Genomic DNA, 23,077 nt, shown 5'->3' with positions numbered 1-23,077 from the left:
ATGCAGAATATGAGTGTTGTTTGCGTGGGAGAATGCACAGAGTGCATGTCTAGCAAGGGTAATAGAAATGTCAGTGTTGGCATTTCTGAAAGGCGCAGAGAGGATGCAGAAAATTATTATGGCAGAGAGCTCAGGGTGCAGAAAAGTATGCACAGAAGACACGCAGAGAGGCAGCGTTTGTAGTAGGTCTCTTGACAGAGGGTGCAGGCCTGACAGAGGGCGCAAACAATATCAAAAACGTATATGACATTGCTTGGGGCAGGCTATAATAAGGTGCAGCGGCAGGTGAATGATTAATAGCAAGATTTAGTGGGGTAGAGAGCCCAATTTAGGTCTTGCGTTCTAACAGTTGCAGATTTCAGAGAGTCTAGATAACGCTGAGGTTTAGAAACAAACTCACAGAAAATGACCACAAAAATTAGTGGCTTAAATTGGAGCAGGACCAGCAATCTCCCGCTCTGATACCATGTTAAACACACATTGGCAACCACAAATAGGAAAGATAAATCATGAGAGTACAATTTTTATTAACAAGAGATATACATTTATAGTACATTATGTGACCGTTGTGTTCCACATCCCAAGGTCTCTTGGACTCCTTTTGTCCATTCGGCTTCCACACTAACCCATTGAGGATTAGGTGTCCAACATTGCTCACATTTCGCAAGTTGTGTGAATATGGTGTGGTGTATTGGCACGCGTCATTGGCACCCACTAAATTCCATTGAAAGGCATAGGTTTCAGATGCATCCAACAACACACATTCGAATAGGTTCTTTGTGTTGCTTTCTTGCTTGCTACCATTTCTTTGAAGATGGTGTGGTCGATATAGCCATGGAAGATGCTCGAAAAATGTTGGAACCCATTACCCGAGAGCAACTATTGGATATTCTGCAGGAAGCGGCGACATAGGATCCTCCACAGAGAAAGTTGTTTGTCCATGGCCTTAGATGGGATACCAATACAGAGTCTCTCAAGGCCCTCTTTCCCAGTTCTGGGAGCTGGAGGAAGGCATCGTTATTATGGACAAGAACACCAGTAAGAGTAAGGGTTACGGATTCAATACTTTCAAGCACATGGACGGTGCTTTTAATGCCCTAAAGGAGCCCAGCAAGAAGATCGACGGCCGCATGACCCTCAATCAGTTGGCCTCTGTTGGTACGCAGCCTTCCCTGCCTGCAGTTGATGTCTCTACCGGTAAAATATATGTTGGGAATGTTCCCATGGACATGGTGGTAGATCGCCTGCTGAGCCCCTTTTATTTATTTTTCTCATTCTTCCACTCTTTGTAACCAGCTAGTTCCCCCATTAGTGGTGGTCTCCCATCAAACCCCCAAACTGGATATGTTTAGATAAATCAAACCCGCGAATGGAGAGATCGAAGAGAGGCGCTAGGGTTTGATAAGAAGTCGGGCAAGTCGAGGAGTTTTGCGCTTTTTATTTTCAAGTCGGTGGATGCAACCAAGCATGCGTTGGAGGAGCCTATGAAGACTATCGATGGGCATCAGATGTTCTGTAAGTTGGTCGGCGAAGGGCAGAAGCCGAAGCCTGGTGACATTAATGTTCCCGAGGAACCAGATGGGTCTAATATCAATGGCTTGAACCAGCCCCGAAATATAATACCTTCGAACCCTGTAATGCAGTATGGTGGTATGGGGCATGGTTTTGTGAATCCGACGCTTGGGGTTAGCCAGAGTTCGAATCCAACAGGACTAGCCTGACATCAAGGTTTGAATCATGTTGGGTTAGGTAATTCTGCTTTATCTAGTCTTAGAGGCCACCCGAACCCTAGTGGGATTCCTGGTGCTTCCATGAATCATCCTACGAATCCATCTTCTATGAACCCGGGGCTCTCACCTCATGGAGATATGCATGGTGGGTCAGGCCAAGTCCCTACATCTTTGGGGATGGGTGGTTATGGAGGCCATGGGATTACTACATTTCAGTCGGCCTTCTTGTCCAAGTGGTTTTATGATGCACAAAAGGGAATTTTCCATCCTGTTCGAAATTGATAGAGTTGATACTTATTTTCAGCATTCACTTTAAGTTGTAATATACACTACGGGATGATTGTAAGGTCTTAAATCTCTGCATTCAGGCAATTTGTACTCTGGACAACAGGATCATTTAATTGGGATGTCATGAATATCACTTCTTAGTGCATGCTTCATATGTCAAGTGTATCCTCTAATTTCTCACACGTAACTTTGTTACCCTTATGCAAGGAACTTTGTAAGTTATTCCTATTATTTCATATCAGGGCTCTAATTATTTTGATGGATTATATAACAGTCACCATGTTTTGAATTAAAAAGGCAATCGTTTGGATGGAGGCATCATTTGATGCATTCCCACCAAGACTTCTTATTGTAATTGTAAAGCAAATATGAAAAACTGCATTTTGGATTGTAAAAGGGTCAAAAATTAACATTGGCCTTGTGCTATAACATTGTAAATCATATCTATTGGCTATGTAATTGTACGATGTTCATGATTTTAAAACTTCACAGTAATTAATGTTCTATAACTTGAACTAAACAAGCGAGTTTCCAGGTCTGAATCTATCTTTCTTAGTCTAGGTCCAATCTACGAGCTTTCAAACAGAAGATTGATTTAAAATGCCATTTTTATTTTGTTGTTGTTTAATTGGTAGTCTTCCTTTATTGGCATACTAGTCATTCTACAATCTAATGAGGAATTACAATGCTATAGGATGCTATTCATGTCTATGCAGCAAATAGTTTAAAAATCATTGGAATCTGTTAAGTTTGTTCAAGGGCTTCAAGCGGCGCAAAAGCAGATTGCAGGGCAAAGAGATGGGTAGATCCAGGTCAATGGAGATGTTGTTCATGCTTCTCATCTGCATTGCACGCCCCATTGCCACTGTAGATGATAAATGTGCAGCTTGTAAAGCAGTTGCTGCGGAGTTGGAGGCTGCACTTACTAATGAAAAGCCAAAAAATCACTTGGATATGGGACATTTCTTGGACTCAAGGGGTCAACGTGAAGGATAAGTGATTGATTACAAGCTGAGCTACCAAGCCGAGTGTGGTTCGAGTTTATTGATATGGAGTCTATTTTCCAAGCCATATTTTGAGAGCTATGTCTACCATCTATTAAAGGGGTCAAATCTGCTAAGAAGGGGGTTGAATCTTCTATTATGGTTGGGCAAGTTCATATTAGAAAACCAAGGTCAAGATTCTCTTGTATTCTTGACTAAGAGTGTCACATTTGAAGATCCGAGTGGATCCTCCTTGCTGGTCAGAGTGCTGTACCTAAGGAGCTGAGTTTATAGAGGTTGTTGGCAGAGATTGTGGGCCGAGTTTGACCCTTAGTTGAGGTGTGAGGCTGGGAGAAAATGTATATATTAAGGTAGAAAAAAAGAATTAATTCATTATGATTAAGTCGGCTAGTTTGGCAGCAAGTCGTGTTGGGTGGTCTGAGAAGGGGATTGGCTGCAAATGAAAGTGTAGCTTGATTTCTAATCTGTTACATGCAATGAAGTTGTCTTGGTTTCTCTTGCAATATTTTAGACAAACTTCTTTGGAGCAATGACGGTTGGTTATTGTATGGTCTGGGAATTATTCAGTTAGCATGTTCTTCATGTGAAATTTTGGTTGTTTATGTCGATATTAGGTGAAACAAGAGGGCTTTAGCTGTGCATTTTTCCCCAATGTTTCTGCCAGCAATAGCTGATTGTCGCTTGAGGCATGTTTACCTGCCATTCTTATGTTCACATGGCATATTTGGGAATACTACAATCTTGTGCTTTTTTTTTTCTCTGTAGCAATAGAGAGATTATGGGTTTGAGTTCACGGTGCTTTTCCATGTATATATGTTTTTGTAATTTCCAAGATATCAATTTCAATGTAAAGAGAATTTTTGTACAGATAAAATGTCTCTCCTTGACAGTGTTGTTTCTGTGTAATCATTATCTCAGTTTCTTCCTTCCTCTTATTAAATTATTTGATACTAAGTTCCCATGAATTATAGTTATAAGCTTGCATTTTCATGAAATGGCAGTGTTGTTTCCATGTGATCATTATTTTCCTTCATGTTTTCTTCCTTCCTTCTATTAAATTAATTGAGACTAAATTCCCATGAATTACAGTCATAAGCTTGCATTTTCATGAATTTTGTTTTCTTATAGATCTATGTGAAACCAACATGGTAAAACTCGACTAAATTCCCATGAATTATAGTCATAAGCTTGCATTTTCATGAATTTTGTTTTCTTAGAGATCTATTTGAAACCAACATGGTAAAACCCGACTAAATTCCCATGAATTATAGTCATAAACTTGCATTTTTCATGAATTCTGTTTTCTTAGAGATATATGTGAAACCAACATGGTAAAACGACTTTCTGGGCAGGGCTGGCCTTTAATTTGAGTGACTTCTCAAGAGCCAATATAGATTAAATTATCATTTTGCGGTCTTTATTCACTACAGAATAGTGGTTTCCTAACTATTAGGCTTTCTATCTTTTATCTGAGTTTTTCTATCTTTCATATAACTCAGGATACATCTAAAGCAAATATTAGAATACTTGTGAATGTGTTATATGTTTTCATAATTCAGATACGTGTACATCAAGATTGTATCTTCATAACTCAGATACATGTACATCAAGATTGTCACATACATGAGAAACACAACATAATTCTCGCAAGATTGCATGTATCTATCATCATAAATAATTTACATCAAGATTGTTACATCCATGAATCAAACATGGTTCTCGCAAAATTTCCCTAATTACGGAAGCAAGGAGAGATTCGGCTTCAAGGTCCAGATTTTGAATTTGGGCTCTGATACCACGTGTGAGGCTCCCTCCTAGGGTCCTCTAACTAAAAAATAATTTTCTCTAATTTTAAACACAATAAGATGGGAAATAACTTATTTATTTCTAAACATTTATTTGATGATAATATACCATTAACATTTATTTACCACAAATTAAATAAGTAAGAATTTCATTGCAACCATTTACATAAGTAATCAATAAATGGAGGAATACATGTTCCAATAGCTTAGTTGAGATGCTCCTCAACTCCTGACTCTGTTGGGATGCTCCTCTTGACTACCCGACTGGATTTTCCTCCCAACCAACTAGGATGTATTTCCTAGCTTAGGGAATCTCCACAAGTTCCCTAATAGCCCTCCGAGCCCAAGTCCAACCAGATGTAGTGTGTCCAAGTTTAACCAACACTCTCTAGATCCAAGTTTGATCTCTCCCTCCTCTTTCTCCACATCCCTCTTCCAAAACAAAATCAAAACCAAGGATACCCCCCCTCCTTTCATCATCCTTCCCCTTTTATGCCTCTTCCTCCCATCCACCTCAACCACCTATCATTAATGTCATGACTACCCCCTCATCCTTTCATTTAGTATCCTTGACTTTTCTTACCATATATTCTCCCAAGTAGATTTGAGAAGACATTTTGGGGATAATATGTGGATATTTAATTTGGAAATTAATTGGAGAAGACCATATCTTCTCCCAAGTAGATTTTTAAAAGACATTTTGGGGATAAGATATGAATATTTAATTTGGAAATTAATTGGAGAAGACCATATTTTCTCCTAAGTAGATTTTGAGAAGACACCTTGGGATATGGATATTTAAATTGGAATAAATGCAAGGAGACTATATCCTATCCAAAATTAAATTTGAGAAGACAAGTTGGGAATTGAATAATAACAATAATAAAATTTATATCAGTGAATAAATTTACAGTTTCACAAATGTAGGTATGTACCAATATTTCTTGATAATTATAAGTCAATATTTTCAGGTAATTTAAACACTAATAAAATGTGCATGATAAGATTAATTTTTTATTTTTGTGGAAAAACCTGTGAACAGTTTTGAAACCAACATTCCGGACTAGCTTAGTGAGTCCATCATCAGGGCAATGGGATTTGTATTTTGAGAAGAGAGAGCATGAGATTATGGAGCCTATTAATAGTTAATTGAAAAAAAAATTAATGTCTTCTTTTATAGTCGACTTATAAATGATTTATTTATTTATTTATTTATATACGTATTTATTTTTATTTTTATTATTTATTTAATTGCATTATTATTTATTTTTATTTTTATTTTTTATTTTTTATTTTTATTTTATTTTTATTTTATTTATTTATTTATTAATTATTATTATTATTATTATTATTATTTTAATTTTTTTAATTTTTTATTTATTTATTTATTTATTTTATTTTTATTTATTTATTTCCTTTTTCTTTTATTTATTTATTTATTATTATTATTATTTATTTTTTTAATTGAAATTTATGTTATATATTTAAGTTCCTTTGCTATAAATTAGTGTTTTACTAAACTGTATATAATATTTATGTTAACTTATTTATTCTGTGATTTTATTAAATTTTATTTAAAGGATAGCTCTGTTCGGTGATATTTATTACTTTATTAATTAAATAATTTTATTTATTTATTTATTACTACTATTTTTATTTTATTTATTTATTTATTTTAATAGAAAGTGTGTAAATCTGCGGTTATTGCTTTCTCATTTTACTTAATAAGGGTTTCCAGGTATTACTTAATTTTAGTCCATCGTCTCTATTCATGTTGTTGGAGGATTTTTCGATTTCAATTGCTTCTTTCACCTTTCTTTTTAAATAATGGTCTTCCTTGTAAATCAATTTTGCGTGTTCCATGCAAATATAGTGTGAAGAAGAACATGCATGCTCTGCGAGACCTGATTTTTCCGACCTGTTTCTTGAAATATCATTAATATGTTCTTTTAACCTAATGCCAAAGGATCTTCCTGTTTCACATATATATACTTTGCCACATGAGCAGGGAACCGAGTATACTCCTTTGTGATTTTTTGGGTCTATTGGGTCCTTAGCAGAATCTAGCATGTTTTTGATGGTGTTAGGGGGTGTGAAGGCAACCATAATGTTATGCTTGGTGAGAATTCTGGTGATTTTGTCTGTGGTTCCTTTTATATAGGGTAAGGAGATTCTAGGGTTTTCAAGAGCTTTTCTTTTTTGGGTATTGGTTGTGGATTTTTTAATTGTTTTTTGGATAATGTTTTTCTGATAGCCATTGTTTATAAAGACCTTGTAGAGATGGTTAAGTTCTTCTTCTAAATGTTCAGGGTCGGAGATTCTAGAAGCTCTGTTGCTAGGGTTTTGATGACACCGACTTTTTGCTTCAGATGGTGGTGGGAATTTGAGTGAAGATATTTGTCAGTGTGAGTTTGTTTCCTGAAGACCTGGTGGCTTAGTTTGCCAATTCTTTTGGTAAGGAGGACATCTAGGAAGGGGAGCTGGTTGTCTTTTTCAATCTCAATAGTGAATTTAATGTATTCAGAGAGGTTGTTTATGTATGATAAGAATTCATTAAGTTTATCTAAACCATGGCTCCATTTAGCGAAAAGATTAAGTAGGGCATTACATATACATAGAAATTGTATAACAAATATTTATTTTTTCAAGGCAATACAAAGGTTTAAAATTTATAGCTTATGCAATTTTGACATCCTAATGGGTGATGAATGTCATTTGATCATACTTAATGAAAAAGTTCTCAAAATGCCTCCTTTTTCAAGGTTAAGATGCATCTTAATATGTTCTTATTTGTAACTAAAGTTGTATCTATACAACTATGTTGTAGGAAAATCTTTTAGTCTTTTTTGTTGATTAAGCAATCTCCTATTTTTTAAAAGAGTCTTGATATTATGAATGAGCTCGAAACTACTAAGTTTTTTATTAATTTTCCAAAGCTTTAAGTCCCTCTATTGAACATAGCATATGGACTACTATTAATGAAGGTATCTCTAAATTTTGGGTAACAGGGAAACACAATCTCTAATATAATATGAACACACCTTAAACACTAATTCAATTTGTGCTCATAACAAACAACAAACCCACTAGTACTAGATGATAATGCCATAACAACTTGATGCAAGCCTAAATAGAGCTTGTTAATTTTCCCACAGTGCCCAGTCTCCCTACAGTCGACGCTTCCTTCAATCCTTGTTCATTGTCTTCTTCCACGGGATATAAGTCCCTTTTATGTGCATACAGTGGCTCTCGAGATATAAATCCCTTCATATCCAAATATACAATGGGAGGCTTTATTAAATTAGCGGGAGGAATCACAAGGGGTGGAGGAATTCCTCGAAAACCACTAGATTCAAGACCTTCACCTATAGCCCCGAAGCTTGTTATTATACCTCTACTACTTGCATAAGCATTAGCGTAGGCCTCATACTTTATCTAAGCACCCAACGCTTTCAAATTCCTTTTCCCTTCATGCAACACAACCACATCATAAGATCAAGTTTCATTCCTTGGTTTTTGTCGGTTTGTACACATCAGCTCAACTCCCTTCGTAATGGCTAGTTTTCACACATCAACCTAGCACCTCTTTGTTAATTCTTTAGCCACGACCACGTTTTTCTACTCACAATGGACTGACTCAATAAATACAAGGATCATAAAAACCTCCAGCTTACCCACTTAATTTCGAGATCTGTTAATGCCACCTCAGCCCAATATTTATTGCCCGATGGAATAAGAAGGGGCATTGCAAAAGTCGTTGGGGTAAACCTTCCGGGCGAGACCCATCCAGATTCTCCCCTTAATATCTCTGACCCGCTTTCAAAATCTTGGCGTGATGCAAAGATGAGTTCACAAGTCTCTGGTTTATGAAACTTCCGGGTAGGTCCACTTTGCCGTGTGAGCCTCGTTTCTATGCCCGCCTATTTTATAAGTGCTCCCCTCTTGTTCTTCCTGGATAATAACTCCGACCTTACGTGGTCAAGAGATCGTGCTCTTTCCTTCTTAAATAAAGCCTTTGACTCGACTTTTCACATTCTATCTCTCGACACTATCAAATGACACATCCCAATGTTTTCAAGTGACAGACTTTTGTCACGAAAAGAAAATTAAGTGTTGTGCTCTTGACGATGCTTATATGTAATGGATTTATGCCCCAACATCTTCTTGGCTCTCTACTTATATCTCTTTGCTCGCGTTTTTCCTTCAAGACTCCTTGCAACCTTTAAGTCTCCTCTACGATCTCTGCTCCTCTGCATTCTTTGGGTCAATCCTCTTGAGCTTCCTTTACTCTACTTAACCTCTGTCACACCTTCTCATGTGAAACTCTTACAATCACTCTCATATATATGTGTGATATTTTTGGTGCTCTTCTCTCCTTATCTACAAACGACTCCAAAACCATTATTATGTACCTAAATGTTGTGCATGTGTTACATTATATGTATTCTAGACATATAACAAAATGGATGGTTATTAAAGAAACTATTGCTTCCCTCTCACACACAAATCCACTCAGGACACTTGGACAGAGTGCTTCTTTGTATTAAAGAATAAAACATATTTACAATAGGCCCTTTTGGCACTGCGACCATATGGCTTCTCCAAGCCTCTCGATTCTCTTCTCTCTCGCCACACATAATCTTATTTTAGCTTTACATTTGTATATAAAGATTATGAACTATATTATGGTTCAGATCCACAAAATCCTCACCTAAATCCCCATTCTAGGATTCCTAGATCCATAAATCTTTCTAACTCCCCTCATTTCTCTCTAACTCTCACAAATATTAATGAGATCTATCTTCTAAAAGAGAGATCTAGTCACAATATTGTCATTCTCATTACTTATGTACATTTCTCAGGGGAACATAGGAAAATACAATTAAATAAATAATTACACTCAATTAGAGAACCAACTCCCTTAATAAATAAAAACCCCCAATTATAGTCAAAATAGATTTTGACTTGGAAGTGGAATGCTAGTGCATCACAATATAGAATAATACAACAAATATCATAGAAATGACCATGGAGGTTATGGTGCTATGACATTGGAAATTGCGCATTAGAGAATTTTTGAGGTAAAAATTGAGCCTCAAAACAAAAATGTACAATCAAAATCAACTTTATAAGAACTAATAGGATTCAATATGATGATGTCAACCATGGGGGATGATTCACCATTTTTGGAGTAAAAATGTAGAAAGATTACAAAATAAAAATAAAAATAAAAACTATTTTTTAAACTTGTATTTTCAACTTATCTCCCTACGGTTTTATTCAAATTTCGAGCACAAGCACTTCTTGGATGCATAATTTAATTCTTCATCAAAGGAGTACCCATGTTGGATGCTTTCTATGGACCTTGCTACAAAAAAAAAAAAGAGAAATACATGAAAAATGTGATTGCAATGGTGTTTTTTCATGTATTTCTCATTTTTTGTGTAACATCATGGTCCATTAAAAGTATATAACATGGGTACTCCTTGGATGATGAATTAAATTATGCATCCAACGAGTGATTCCATTCAAAATTTGAGTAAAACTATAGGGAAGTTAAAAATACGATGTTAAAAAATAGGGTTTCCCTTTTTTCCTCTAAAATTTGATGATATAATCTAATTTTTTTTTTGTAAGCTTGACAGGACTACATTTTCATCATGTCCAATATATCACCCCGAATGAGGCTGGGAATTGAATCGGTGACTTCACATCAAGAAATGTCTTAACAGAGCACCTGATCACCGTCTATCCAAACCCCATGGACAATCTAATCTTATTTTATTATTTCCACTAACATTTTATAATATTCTTTAAGAGGTCCATTTTAGACCTCAAAATTTCTCTAATAATTTAAAATTAACTTACACGTCATTCTCATTAAAATGAAAATATAAAATGTGTGAGATAAAGTTTTCTAGAAAAATATAATATAAAATAAACCACAGAATAAACCATTTTACCACATCATATAATGTTTAATAAAAAATATGATATAAAATAAACTATGGAGAAGTTTCGTAAAAAGGTATGGGGAAAAGAGTTGGGTAGAAAGAAGAAATATTACATTAAGGAATTCAACCCTACCTGTGATTTACAACAAAAAGAGTTCATTGCAACTAGCATTTCGTGGAGAGCAAAGGTTCTTATTGCTCAATTAAGGACCAACTCACATCAACTTAGGTGTGAAACAGGACGGTGGAAAAGGCTTAAAAAAGCTTGGGAAGAAAGGTTGTGTACATTTTGCACGTCTGGGGCTGTGGAATCGGAAAAACATTTCATTTTGGAATGTGAAGCATTCAAAGACATCAGAAAAAGTTATGAGAACATGTTAGCATTAGTGTCTTGGCATTGTCCTTTTAGCGAGGAGATTGTTGGAAGGTTGAGTCAGCTCATCATCAATTTGAATTGGAAAAACACTGAATTGCAAATAGCGAAAGACAGGGAACTAATGATCCTATAGACTATTTTTAGTCTCGTGGACATTAAAATATCATTTCATTTTATTACATATTATTTCATAACCATCTGACCACATCGATTACCATTGGATTAAACAAAGGCATATCAGAAAAGTTCGAAAACGAAATTGATGTAATGCACATATTCTTAGCAAAGTCCACTCAAATATAAAACCTCAGGACGACCGGCAATTTCTGGTCCATCCCATATGTCATTTAGCAACGTCCACTCAAAATATACTAGCATTTGCACCTTATGTTGCAAAGGAAACGCCGTAAGGCATAGAGTGGGGAAGAATAGCATAGAGTGGGGAAGAATAGGTAATCAAATCCGTCAAAATTAAGATTAAATTAATCTATTAATTTGTCATTTACATACATTGAAATCGTATGCAGCGTGGGATAAAAATCTCAAGAATCTCAAGTTATCATTTAGATAAATTTCTATAGTCCATGTTTTATTTTAAATATTTTACTATTTTGTCATAACTGGAAGAATCTCAAGTTATCATTGAGATAAATAAATCTCTATAGTACATAGTCGTTACATATATATATATATATATGAATGAAGATCTCTGTTATGATTTATATTACTTTCTATAGTCCATGCTCTATTTTAAATATTTTACTCTTTTGTCATAACTGGAAGAATCTCAAGTTATCATTGAGATAAATAAATCTCTATAGTACATACTCATTATATATATATATATGAATGAAGATCTCTGCTATGATTTATATTACTGTGGCAATGCCATTTTTCTCTCACAAAGTTGCATCCATTGGTTTTTTTTAAGACATTAAAAGAATCTAGCTGCTATGGTTTGTTATGATCGATGGGTTATCTTTCAGATTATATTGTAGATGATGTTAGATACATAAAATCATTTTGAAATAAACACGGACATGCCGTTGGCATTGATTAGCGGCACTATAAGAAAATTATAGTAAAAATATCATTATTTGATCTTTTACTCTAATTTCTCTGATTGGTTCTCATAGATCTCTGGATTTTCTACTCTTCCAGATTCGTTTAGCATTTCAATACTCTATCAATTCAGTATTTTGGTACTCAGCTAGTTCAGCGTTCCAGTACTCGGGAAGCTCAGCGATCCGGTATTTCGTCCAATACTCATTCGACAATCTTGCACTCGTCAACCACCTACGCACCTATCTAGTACTCGAGCAATAGTTGTGTTCTCAACGATCTTTCTCACCACGCGTGCACTCATCCAACACTTGACCCGTCACCCGAGCTTTTGGCTAATGCGCTCATCACAACCATTCCATTGTTCGATTCTAGTAACCAAATTGCTCCACAGTTTGATTCTAGTACCAACTGCTCCAATTGTTCTATCGTTTTAACTCCAGTACTCATATTCTTTGTTCGATGCTGGTACCTGTATTCCATTGTCTACTGTCTGATTCTAGTACCATACTTCATCTTCAGACTTAGTGCTTTAGCAAACAATCCACTATGGAACCAATGAAGTTGTTGAAGACATCTCATTTACTTGGTTACCCAAGATCCACTTCCTCCTCATGCACTTCGTGTCATGAGGACAAAGTTACAAATGTAATTTCAATTTCATTACACAGATTATGGTAACGACCCTCTTCTTTATAAAAGAGAGGTATGTCGAACAATTATGTTAATAAAAATCTTTCTTGATTGGTTAATAGTTAATCTCTTAGTCTTCAGAGAGATCCAAGAAGGGAGATTAGGTTGGAAACAAAGCACTTTGAGATTTGTAATGCTGATATTGTAATCCTTTTTTTCATTAACAATATGAACAGCAATTGTTAAGATCAATGTGTTATTTTACTTCTCAACTCTATAAGTCTTTAGCTTACCTAGTAGATCAACAAGGGCCCACCGAAGCCATCAAGGCAAGTTTTCCCTTTGTTTAAGTTATTAAATAGTTTAGTCTTTCCAGTTTTATTTTACGAGTGATGCTTTCGTAGTTCAAATTGTATTTGTGCTATAGATTTAATGATTAATTGTTTGAAGTACACGTCAGATAAAATTTGAGATCTCACCATTCACCTACATGCGCCACTAGTGAAGACTTATATTTCCTATACTAATTTTGATTGTCTTGTTTAAATGCATTGAATTGATTAAGAGTAACAGGAAACGAAGTTAGATCCATCTTGTTATTTCATGAGCCTATAAATGGAGATTTGTAACGTTGATATTGTAATCCTTTTTTTTCATTAATAATATGATAGCAATTGTTAAGATCAATGTGTTATTTTACTTCTTAGCGCTGTAAGTCTTTAGCTTACCTAGTAGATCGGCAAGGGCCCACTGAAGCCATCAAGGCAAGTTTTCCCTTTGTTTAAGTTATTAAATAGTTTAGTCTTTCCAGTTTTATTTTACGAGTGATGCTTTCGTAGTTCAAATTGTATTTGTGCTATAGATTTAATGATTAATTGTTTGAAGTACACGTCAGATAAAATTTGAGATCTCACCATTCACCTACATGCGCCACTAGTGAAGACTCATATTTCCTGTACTAATTTTGATTGTCTTGTTTAAATGCATTGAATTGATTAAGAGTAACAGGAAACGAAGTTAGATCCATCTTGTTATTTCATGAGCCTATAAATGGAGATTTGTAATGTTGATATTGTAATCCTTTTTTTCATTAATAATATGAACAACAATTGTTAAGATCAATGTGTTATTTTACTTCTTAGCATTGTAAGTCTTTAGCTTACCTAGTAGATCAGCAAGGGCCCACCGAAGCCATCAAGGCAAGTTTTCCCTTTGTTTAAGTTATTAAATAGTTTAGTCTTTCCAGTTTTATTTTACGAGTGATGCTTTCGTAGTTCAAATTGTATTTGTGCTATAGATTTAATGATTAATTGTTTGAAGTACACGTCAGATAAAATTTGAGATCTCACCATTCACCTACATGCGCCACTAGTGAAGACTCATATTTCCTGTACTGATTTTGATTGTCTTGTTTAAATGCATTGAATTGATTAAGAGTAACAAGAAACAAAGTTAGATCCATCTTGTTATTTCATGAGCCTATAAATGGAGGAACTTGTTCCCTGATTTAGAATATTCAATTGCGGTACTTGAGCATTGTCTGGTTTTTCATTAATTGTGTGACAAAATGAATTACAGTTTGTAGAATGAAGTGTTAGTTTGTAATACTCACTATCTAGACCATAGTGCAGCAAACAACAAAACTTATCTATTGTCAGCACATATAGTGCATCAGCTCTACTTATTATGATTCCCAGGTCGATAATTAAGTATCGAGGCAAACACTCAATAAAAGAGTATTATCATATATAATATATATACATGATGCCATAACAAATTACCAGTTTTTCATTAATTGTGTGACAAAATGAATTACAGATTGTAGAATGAAGTGTTAGTTTGTAATACTCACTATCTAGACCATAGTGCAGCAGACAACAGAACTTATCTATTGTTAGCACATATAGTGCATCAACTCTACTTATTATGATTCTCTGGTCGATAATTAAGTATCGAGGCAAACACTCAATAAAAGAGTATTATCATATATAATATATATACATGATGCCATAACAAATTACCAGTTTTTCATTAATTGTGTGGCGAAATGAATTACAGTTTGTAAAATGAAGTGTTAGTTTGTAATACTCACTATCTAAACCATAGTGCAGCAGACAACAGAACTTATCTATTGTCAGCACATATAGTGCATCAGCTCTACTTATTATGATTCCCTGGTCGATAATTAAGTATCGAGGCAAACAGTCAATAAAAGAGTATTATCATATATAATATATATACATGATGCCATAACAAATTACCAAAACAATTCCCTCTGACCAAAATAGCCTAGAATATAATGACTATACAATCATATTTTGATTCCATCACAAGTATCCAAAACGATTCGCCCTTTGATTAATCACGAGTTAAAATAATCTATACAAAGTAAAGAATTTCAATCACAAAAGTTTCTTTATACACAACAATATGAAATAATTTCTTTATAAGACATATTCGATGCTTTAATAATTGCAATTATATCAATCATCTTAATTTGGTAATTATAGAAATAATCTAATTTAACACATTATTAGACATCAAATTTGGATATCAGAACCCCCCATCCCCTTTGTAAGATTCTCTCACACGGCCATGCATACTGATACTAACTGGATTTAATTGCACAACGCCTCATCAACACACATCGGCTAAATATAGTAAAATCGCAGGGCATGACTGTTTCATTATTTTCAGTCATCTTTCAATCATCTCAAAATTTTTGGGCATTCGCTAAAATTGCTTGTATGGTTTCTTTTTTCATCCGAGAATAAGAGATTATTGTATTAAAGTGGCCCAGTAAAGAATCCGAAAGGACCCTTGACCCTTGAATGCCCGTAAACTTTACTTCGCATAAGCCCCCAAAATAAGCCTAGACAGTTGCATCCAGTGATATAGAAAATGGAATAAGCATCAAAATAATGACGAGGATTCACAACGCCTAGAACCCTTGATATTCGATCAGTACAAAAAACTCAGCAAGAATCCTTCTTTGCAGCTCCTATAGTTTAAAATCCACGCACATTACAAACCTCTTGTGTGAATTAAATTTCAACATCTTCACATGAAATACTATTGGCAACCATCACATATAACTAGATTGTCTTAGGCACCTTCATAAATTCAAAGTTATGCTGAGAAAGTTAGGTGTATTGATCATTTGATAGCAATATTTATTATCACCAAGTCAACAGCTTAAAGCACACGAATGTCACCTCCTAAAGAAATAATTAAAAGTGAAACTCCTTGCCATATATAATAAAATAAATATGACATCGTCATATTTGGCTATTGGAAAATATATATATATATTCGAAGAATATGCCTTCAAAGGTTTACTGGATGCTAAAACCAAAACAAAAGTATCCAAGAATGGTGGACTTTCAACTATATAATAAAATAAATATGACATCGTCATATTTGGCTATTGGAAAATATATATATATATATATATTAAGAATATGCCTTCAAAGGTTTACTGGATGCTAAAACCAAAACAAAAGTATCCAAGAATGGTGGACTTTCAACTACCAAAGAGTAAACATGCGCCGTACATCTTTTTCAAAATTCAACACAGTAACCAAAAGAAGGATTAAACTAACAAAATTAATTTTGACCAAATGATAAAATAGTAAGTAACCCTCAACTCTATCGAAGCCCACTCTATCACACTTAATGGAAGAAAAAAAAACGGATTCATATTGGAGTGAAGGCTTTCTTTGCAGAATCGCTGCTAGAACCCACAGGAATCACCTTCAGAACATTAAACCTTACAGTCTTGGACAAGGGCCTGATACAAGCAAATCATATAAAATGTTAACAACCAATAAAAACACAAAAAAGAGTCACAGGTTTTAGTGGATATTCCCATAAATAGATTTACCTGCATTGCCCAATGATAACATGATCCCCTTCTTTGACAGGGAAACAGGGTGAAATATGGGCTGGTATGTTCGAATGTCTCTTTTCATATCTATTAAGTATGCAGACATTAAAAAATTACTACTTAAATGGAAGTGTATAGAAATATAATTGCAATTCACTATAATGTTCTCTAGTTACCTCTGATATTTCTTGACAAAATGGAGATAGTCCCTATGGAAAATAATTGTCCGTGTCATTTTAGCACTGTAACATGTTCCAGCTAATATACGACCTATTATTGAAACGGTACCAGTAAATGGGCACTTCTTGTCGATGTAGGTCCCTACATAAAAACCAAGAAAACCTAGTTCACACAATCCAGTGGAGAAAGACCCAAAAACATATAACGGACAAATACGTGTATTGACAAACTAGTTGAGAAAGACTGCAACAATATAAAATAATATGCACCAATCAGAAAATATTTGCACGAACCAGTGGAAACCGAAAGACCAAAATAAAAATTATAGATAAAAATAAAATAATAAATAAATAAATAAAACCAAGATGATTGCACAACTTCTAGTTCATGTATCAGAATCAAGAAAAAACGAAAACTAATCATAAGAATGACATCTTGATTATTCTTAAGATTCTTAATTTTGCTTTTATTATCATATGTTAACGATGAAGGAAAAAGAAAAAAATTAATCAGTGCATATAGATAATATTAAAAATAAAAACAGTAGGGCAATGATCATTCAACTGCCTCTCAGCACAGAGTATCATAGCTTCTTGAAATTAGTTCCAAAGCTTTGAATCTTTCAGGTAAGATCGGATATGCAAAACGGAGTCTGTAAAGAATACTATCTTTCTCTGTAAAGAAATAATTAAAAGCGAAAATCGAGTCTGTAAAGAATACCATCTTTCTCTGTAAAGAAATAATTAAAAGTGAAAACCAAGTCCGTATTATTTTTATGACAGTAACCCTGCAGATGATTTTCCTGCATCTGGAATGATTGTTTGTTGGCCACAGCTGATACAGGGCAAGCATGGGGTTATCTTTGCAGTTGATGATTTCTTGCTAAGTTCCCTGCTGGTAGTGAATTTAATTAATTGCCTTGGCACTGATTGACCAGATAGTAGAAGTTGGTTCTGTTGGCAAACCTATGATGGAGGGAGTTCCTACTTTCTTTGAAAATGCTCAAAAGGTGTCTTAGAACACAAGATATATTGTAAACGCAAGAGATAAAACTGTTGCAAGTTGGTTTTGTTGGCAAACCTATGATGAAGAGAGTTCCTATCTTCTTTGAAAATGCTCAAAAGGTGTCTTAGAACACAAGATATATTGTAAAAGCTTTAGACAAGACTGTTGCATCATTACTTATGCTATTAGAATTTGGTACTCAAAAAGCACTTCCATACCTGGCATGCTACTTTTACCACTAACGTTCTTACTAAACAGGGGCTCTTCAGCTATAGAGACCTACAGAACGTGTGTTCAAAGAATTCAAAACATCCTACAAAAAGGCTTTTTATTGTATCAATTTGGATGATTCATCATATAGCTATTTTTGAATCACATCAGCTACTTCCTTGACTTCACAGACACTATATATTCTGGTAAACAATAAGAAAGAAATGTGATTCTGCATTCAATTAATTCATATGGATTGATAGTTGAAGATCTACAGCATAGTGTGAGCCTGGTAAGTGATTGATGCACGTATTGGGCATGAGAAGTCTGTTCCAATCTATACTAAATTATAAAGGGCTCTTGTTTACAGGTTTAATTGTGTTTTTATCATGATGGAGTCAATTTTCAGTCTTAAATATGAAGACTTAAAATGTATTTCAACCTCAAATGTATTTATGGGAAACAACTAAAAGGCAGTGTTAGAATTTTCTCCAGAGTCCAATACACATTGATCAAGTAAGTTACATTTAAATTGGCAAGCACAAAGACATTTCAAATGGCACCAGGATCCCCCATACTAACAAACAATATTTTGGGAATTCATAACAACTACACCATTTCTATACCTGGTGTGTGTTCTTACTCGTGCAACCTTGCTACAAGGAAGCATTTTGGCATTCAAATGCATAATTTAATAGAAACAACAATTAAATGCACAATAATATATACAAACAAAATATATCGCAATAATCAAATCTACCCAGAATTTAATCACCATACCTTGAATAGCTTCTTTGGGGGTCTTGAAGCCAAGACCCACATTCTTCCAAAACCTGTTGCCACCTTTTCCAGGACGTTTCCCCTTCCTAGACTTCTTAGAACTGCAACAATATAAATTAAGGATCAAAAGAGAAGCAAATCAAAAGATTCTAAACATGAAATAAAATCAAATAATACTGCAATATGATTACCTGAGAAAGACTTTTGGTTGCTTTAGAAAATCTCTCTCAATCTATGAAAACAATACAAGGAATTTGTATCAGAGATGTCCCATTAGTTGATAACAATGACAATACTAACAACAACGTTTTCACTATTCACCCACAAATACAAGCTTCAGAGTGGCATAGAATATTGGAAAAAGGCGTTTGGCTTCTATTAAAAGGGCTTGTTATGGTTAATTGCTTTTTTATAAATAAACCCATCTACCAATATTTGAGCATAGCGATAGAATAATAGAATGGATGATCGGAGAGCCTATCCCAATATTACATATATACCCATACCCTGCATTGAGATTAATAGCTTTAACATGAGCTTGCAACTCCAAACACGCAAAAGAACCATGACAAAATCAAGAACCCCGTTTGATAAAAGTACTAAAGTCTAAACTCAAATCCCCATTGTTTAAAAAAATTAAAAGTCTTGGGCAAATCCTGAGCTGGCCGTTCGTAAGACAACTGGAGAAAAAAAGACCAGCTCAAGGCACCAACACATTGGAATATCTTGTTTTTATTATTAACAAGATCCTAATAAAGTTGGCATCATGGAAACTTTGTCTACTAATTTATGTTATTTCCAAAAGTTTCCAAATAAGGACCAAACAGTCTAACGCGAATCCTACAAGCCAAACTAACAAGGGACCAAAAATAGCTTTTGGCCATTCTACACCCCAGATTACTGAGGGTCTAACCAGTAAACACTTATCAAATCTGGGCCATTAATCAATGCGTTGAACCATTCCACACAAAAACAAACACCATACAAAACTTTGCCAACGAAACAAATCCCTACATTAGCCCTATTTCAAGTGAATCTCAGCAGGGAGTGAATGCCCCAACGACTAAAGCCCTGGATCCTTGCCTTATTGCATATAGCCAGAACGAGGGACTATGCAGAATGTTGTCCACAAACAACGCAACCTTCTCACTTTCTAAATAGGGCAGACAACAGTTCAATGCGAAATAACTGGTAATTGCAATGTCTGTCACCTTGATCAGTGCTAGATTCATACAAAAAGAAACCGCTGCAAATAGCTTAAGCCCCAATCCGACGTTTTTCATAGGAAGAGAGACAGGATGAAAAAGAAGGGTTTCCTTAATAAAAATTGGATATTGTGGGCCAAACAAATGTAAGCAAAACGACATGAATCTGAAAGAGCTCAATAAACCAAAATCTTCTCCACTCAAGAAACTCGCTTGTTCTTCCGCGGAGACCCTAAAAAATCCAAAATACATAAAACAAACCATAAAAATCCTTGAAGGAATAGAACTGGAATACCTGTTCTGCCATGGCTACAGGAATTCAAGACTTCTAACTTCGCATTTCAAGGCCTCGATCGCTCCCGCTCCTACCTGAGAAGTTACAACATTTTCGATGGAAAGATGCCGATTTCATTTTTCTCGCCAGCGTTATGAGGGAGGATTTCTTCTGCTTCATCATCGTGATGGTCTTTTTTTTGCGCATGAGGCGGAGGTTCAGAGCTCGAGTCCAGGCAGAGCCCTTGTTGGCAGTGCGCGCCAAGCACAGGTCAGCTACGAAACGAATGGCTCACTAGCGATGCGTCCGTCCCACTTCCTCATTAACCGTTCAGTTTTGGATCAGTGTTGGATCAACGATCACAATTCTTTCAATCGTCTAACACCACAAATCCACGGTCAACAATAGGACACAGCGGCAGCTAGGGCAATTCATTTCAAAGGGAAACGCCTTCCGGCATAATTATCTTATCTTATCTTATCTCAAAAACACAACAAGAGGCAAATGGACTCACTATTGTTTAAAATGTTTTAGAATTGAGAAACAAAGATGGTCCATGGAGACAACTTTCAATTCCTGTTAAGGTTCCACTAACATTTCATAGCCTCATCACCATAGTAATAGATGCAATAGGGCTCGATATTGTTTTCTTCACCTTTATTATAGGTTGCATACCCTAAAAACATTACGTAAACATTGAAACCACCTAAAACAACTAACCCTTAAACCCCTAACATACAAAAGGAAGGGGAAAACGGATTTTAACAATCAAGCAAGCACATTTTTAATGAAAAATAGGTTATTGTATATTCTTCAGCATTATATAACGATAAATAGCTTAGAACATCACAGGTAGACATCCATATAACTTGGAAAACATTTTTTCTTACCCTAGTCAAAAAGTTGTCTTTGGACAAACATTTACGACAACGAAGCAATAATCATTGAAAATAAGGTAGTAACATTAACCTAACCCGCACAACAAATCCAAAACACAAGCCAATGCTCTAGGCATTAGGCATTTATGTAAATCAGGAACCATTAAAATTATCATATCAATGCTAACTACCCCACAATCCAAAAACACAATTCTCCCTTGCACATGCTCTTGAAAATACCAATTGCTAGCAATGCATATCCATTTTTGTAATTGTACAAAAAACAAAAAATGGCGTAATCATCAGAAGTCACAATAACCCTCAGAATCACAAATGGTCCATTAGTTGTGGTAGACTGTATTGAGGGAGTTTGTATCCAGACGGGAATTGTCCTGCACCAAGCTGAATCGTAGTCTGAGTTCTGTGATAGAGAGATCCATAGTGGTTCCCATAGGTAGTGGGTGAGCCCCCACAACCTGCAATCCACTGCGTGAAGTGGAAACCATTCGGGAGGGATAGAATTTGTGTGTAAGGTGGTTAAGGCGGTTAGGGCATAATAACTCTTTTTTCTAACTAATCATATCCTCTGATCGAACGACTAAACCTATTTCAATCGTCTAACATATTATCTAACGATGCAAAAAAATGACAAGTGGACAGAGAGGGAAGTTCATTTCAGAGGGAACGCCGTACAACGTAATAAATAAATAAACTAACATAGATCCATCTCAACCCTTGGGCGTTATTTTATACCACTAGCCTATATCCATCTTTAGCTCCGGATCTACCAAGCGCCAAGAGGGATCAAATCTCTCTCTTGAGGTGCAAACATTTTTTAGAGTGAAGAGATGGATCTAGGTTGGTTTAGTTATTACCCTTCATATAGGCTACATTAGAGAACAATACCATGTGGAAAAACCATGGGTTGGAATCCAAAAATGTTAGACAGGACATTACAACATCTTTGTCATTCTAGGAAGTCAAAAGGTTAAACATTACAACATCACTACCATATTGGGCTGGAGAGCACCTCTCGGCGCAATGAGAGGTTTGCACATTGTCTTTGATCAATGATACCTCTCTATGCTTGATAGATCCAATCCAAGGTTAAAACAGATTTTCTATTAAAAAAAACGGAGGAAAAGATCCTACATTTAAGTTCAAAGCTAGAAAGGTGATCAGCATGCACTAAAACATGGCATGGCCCTTATAGCAAAAGCAGGGCTGATATGAATCCAACCCATATGGAAATAAAGAACCTACATTATATAACATTATAACATCATCAGAACGCTACCTGAGAACATTGCACACACAAACTTATGAAGCCTTAATATAAGGAAATTGTTCCAACCATCTAAAAGCATTCACAACCAATAAGAATTGATGTTACTATTAAGCATCATGTTAGGATGTGGTTACTATATCAAGCAAATAAACTACATTGTGAAATTCAGTTGTCTACATTGCTGCCATCTTCCCATGCAGCTATTTCAGCCATCTTCTAACTCCTAAAACATGGCATGGCCATTATAGCAAAAGCATGGCTAATATGAATCCAACCCATATGGAAATGAAGGACCTACATTATATAACATCATCAGAATGCTAGCTGAGAACATTGCACACACAAACTTATGAAGCCTTAATATAAGGAAATTGTTCCAACCATCTAAAAGCATTCACGGCCAATAAGAATTGATGTTACTATTAAGCAACATGTTAGGATGTGGTTACTATATCAAGCAAATAAAATGCATTGTGAAATTCGTTGTCTACATTGCTGACATCTTCCCGTGCAGCTATT

At 35.2% G+C, this 23,077-nt stretch overlaps 1 protein-coding gene and 1 pseudogene across 1 annotated transcript; one reads left to right on the top strand and one right to left on the bottom strand.

Annotated features, from left to right (window-relative positions):
- Positions 1 to 2,105, top strand: LOC149170132 (UBP1-associated protein 2C-like; annotated as a pseudogene).
- Positions 2,106 to 16,323: 14,218 nt separating this feature from the next.
- On the bottom strand, positions 16,324 to 20,425 carry LOC149170131 (small ribosomal subunit protein uS17z-like). Its single transcript, XM_089425456.1, has 6 exons — positions 20,414 to 20,425; positions 19,105 to 19,145; positions 18,914 to 19,014; positions 16,915 to 17,059; positions 16,736 to 16,825; positions 16,324 to 16,642 (listed from the first exon to the last, which is right to left on the bottom strand). Exons 1-6 carry the CDS (start codon positions 20,423 to 20,425, stop codon positions 16,549 to 16,551), a joined length of 483 nt encoding a protein of 160 aa, XP_089281582.1. The 3' UTR covers positions 16,324 to 16,548.
- Positions 20,426 to 23,077: the final 2,652 nt, after the last annotated feature.

This window comes from Pinus tabuliformis, chromosome 4_2 (genome assembly GCF_031772625.1).
Source record: "Pinus tabuliformis cultivar Carrire ecotype Pingquan chromosome 4_2, CPIR1, whole genome shotgun sequence".
Lineage (NCBI taxonomy): Eukaryota > Viridiplantae > Streptophyta > Pinopsida > Pinales > Pinaceae > Pinus > Pinus tabuliformis.
This window is presented reverse-complemented; position numbering and strand designations above follow the sequence as displayed.